This window comes from Wasmannia auropunctata, unplaced genomic scaffold (genome assembly GCF_000956235.1).
Source record: "Wasmannia auropunctata unplaced genomic scaffold, wasmannia.A_1.0 LD334990.1, whole genome shotgun sequence".
Lineage (NCBI taxonomy): Eukaryota > Metazoa > Arthropoda > Insecta > Hymenoptera > Formicidae > Wasmannia > Wasmannia auropunctata.
The window spans coordinates 11,212-13,618 of NW_012027900.1; the positions used below are offsets into that span (position 1 = coordinate 11,212).

The window sequence follows — 2,407 nt, forward strand, 5'->3', positions numbered from 1 at the left end:
TTAACAATAATGTATATACTTAATTTATAGATGTATAGTAATTAAAATAGCATAATCGATTGTATTTCAACATTATGAATGAAATATACCAGCTAGCTCCCATGGTAAATTTCTATATGATGTATTTAATTGATTTAGGCACATTTCAGGTGTCAAGTAACGCAAACTTTCCACTGTAGGGAGATTGTATGGCAATCTTTTTACAAGTTCGTTACAAAGACGAATCGTAGGCCACACATCTTTCTTGGACAACTTTTAAAGACGTTTGTGAAATAGTCTTCTTTGCAGCATATGATTCAAATCAATGTCCAAAATCTACCGATTCTAGGGGAAGAAGGACATTTTCAAAATCTTGATGCACCTTTTCCAAAGCTCTCGCTACATCATCTATGTTTGCTTGATGCAGTATAGAAGACGTTCTCTGATGTTTCAAATAAGGTTTTATAATTCTTCTTACCAACAACATAAGTAGCATGTGTAAGTCAGCATATAATTTTGTAATATCAGCATTTGTTTTTTGAAATGCAAGATTTAAATTAGTAACGTCTTTTAAAATTCCATCTAAAAAAAGTAAACATAGTAAATTACTGTCGTCTTCGTACATATTTGCAAGCGTTCTTGCTGTATAGCATTTATCGTCTTGGGTTTTTGACGCCAATTGAAAGTGTTGTTTCAGCTCCAGCCATTGTTTAATATTTGTAGAAACAGCTTCACTCCAAGCAAGCCAACGCGTCGAAGATAATTGAATCAGTTTAGGTGGTTGTTTTCCGGCATTAATTAATTGATACATTTTGCTGTACCTCATTTGACGAAGAGGACTGTGAGAGAACCATGTTCTCGTTTCTCGTAGTAAAAATTCGACTCTACATGGTAATTCGTCGCTTGCGTTGGAGGCACACAAATTTAAGGAATGGCAAACGCATTTTATCAATTGTAAATGTGGAATCTTTTCTTTTAATAACGTATACAAGCTGTGACTCTTGCCACAAAGATTGTTCGCACCATCCGTTCCTATGCCAATCATATTTTTGTAGTTCAGTCCTGTTTCAGACATGAATTCCATAAAATGTTCATAAAGTTTTTCGGCAGTGGCTTCAAATATTTCGCTGAAACCGAGAAAATCCACTACAAATGTATTTAGTCTCTTACTAAAATATCGTATGCAATATGCCATGTATTTAATGTCAGACACATCAGTAGACTCTTCTAATATTATTGAAAAGGGCTCATTTCCAATATCTTCAATCATTTCTTTAAACATGGCCGGCGATATGACTTTCAATATTATCTTAGAAGTTTTTGTTCTATGCAGCCGCAGTTTTTCTAAATCGCTGCCCTTTCCACACTCTTTTAACAATTCACTTAAATGATCTATGTTTTTTATTGAGTTGTGAGCTGCCATGTGCATGCACAACTTAATTTCAGTCATTTTGGTATTAGAAGTTTGAACACCTATAAAGTTATTTTACAATATATGTTTCTATAGAATATTTATTACTGAATAAGTTAATACATAATATTTATTATAGAATAAATTTTAAAATTATAAAAATATTGTTTAAACTAATAATAATGTATATTATTTGCACTTAATATTTATAATAGTTTAATTTTATATAAAAACTAATAAAATAAAATAATATATTATTACCACAGACTGTTAGCGACTTTTGTATTTTAGTGTCCAATGCTGTCGCTTTACTTTGATGAGCTTTTGTTAATAAATGTTTTTGTAAATCAGTTTTATGGGCACGTACAGTTGACTGGCAAATTTTACAATAGGCTTCGCCTTTTCCAGCTAATATTAATGCCTCTGGTGCACGACACAACCATCCTTTAAAAGTTGCTGTTGTTAATTTTATTGCATCAAAAAATAAGTAGACGAATTTTTGTAACGGTATCCTAGCTAGCTTTCACATTAACAATAAATAAGGCGTCATATAACCTCAAGGAGAGATTGAAAGTGCAAATCCATCACAGCCCGGTAGAGCAACACATCAAAACATCCTCAACAATAAATAATAATAAACTATATACATCATTTACAGATTTACTAGGCGTAAAGTATATAATTTACCTTTAAAGTCTTTTTCTTTCTCCCATTCTTTACGGTAATGCTTAGTATACTTCGCATATTTCCCCATTTGAAGTTCAGGAAAGCACAATTTTTATCCGAAAAGACAGCAACAATAAAGCAAATTGCAAAAATACGATAACACGAATATATAGATATCCTATTTACTTTCATACATGTATAGCGGTTAGCGCCTTCAAGTCACAACCATACGTTAAAACGAGATGAAACGATGTAGTCACTTGTATTGGCATCCCCATATTGAAAAAGAGACTCTAGCACTTCTAACTGTGTTGCGAAACGTCACCCGTGTATTATTTTATCCTTGTTCAA

The 2,407-nt window shown here is 32.3% G+C and overlaps 1 protein-coding gene across 1 annotated transcript in view; it reads right to left on the reverse strand.

Annotated features, from left to right (window-relative positions):
• Positions 1 to 2,321, reverse strand: part of LOC105457853 — a gene marked incomplete at its 3' end in the record, with an annotated part of 3,802 nt that extends 1,481 nt beyond the window's left edge. Inside the window, exons 1-4 of the mRNA XM_011702758.1 lie at positions 2,078 to 2,321; positions 1,652 to 1,834; positions 320 to 1,452; positions 90 to 252 (exon numbers count right to left, since the gene is read on the reverse strand). Of these exons, the coding sequence (XP_011701060.1) occupies positions 90 to 252; positions 320 to 1,452; positions 1,652 to 1,834; positions 2,078 to 2,144 (1,546 nt within the window). The remainder of the gene's footprint in view (positions 1 to 89; positions 253 to 319; positions 1,453 to 1,651; positions 1,835 to 2,077) is intronic.
• Positions 2,322 to 2,407: the final 86 nt, after the last annotated feature.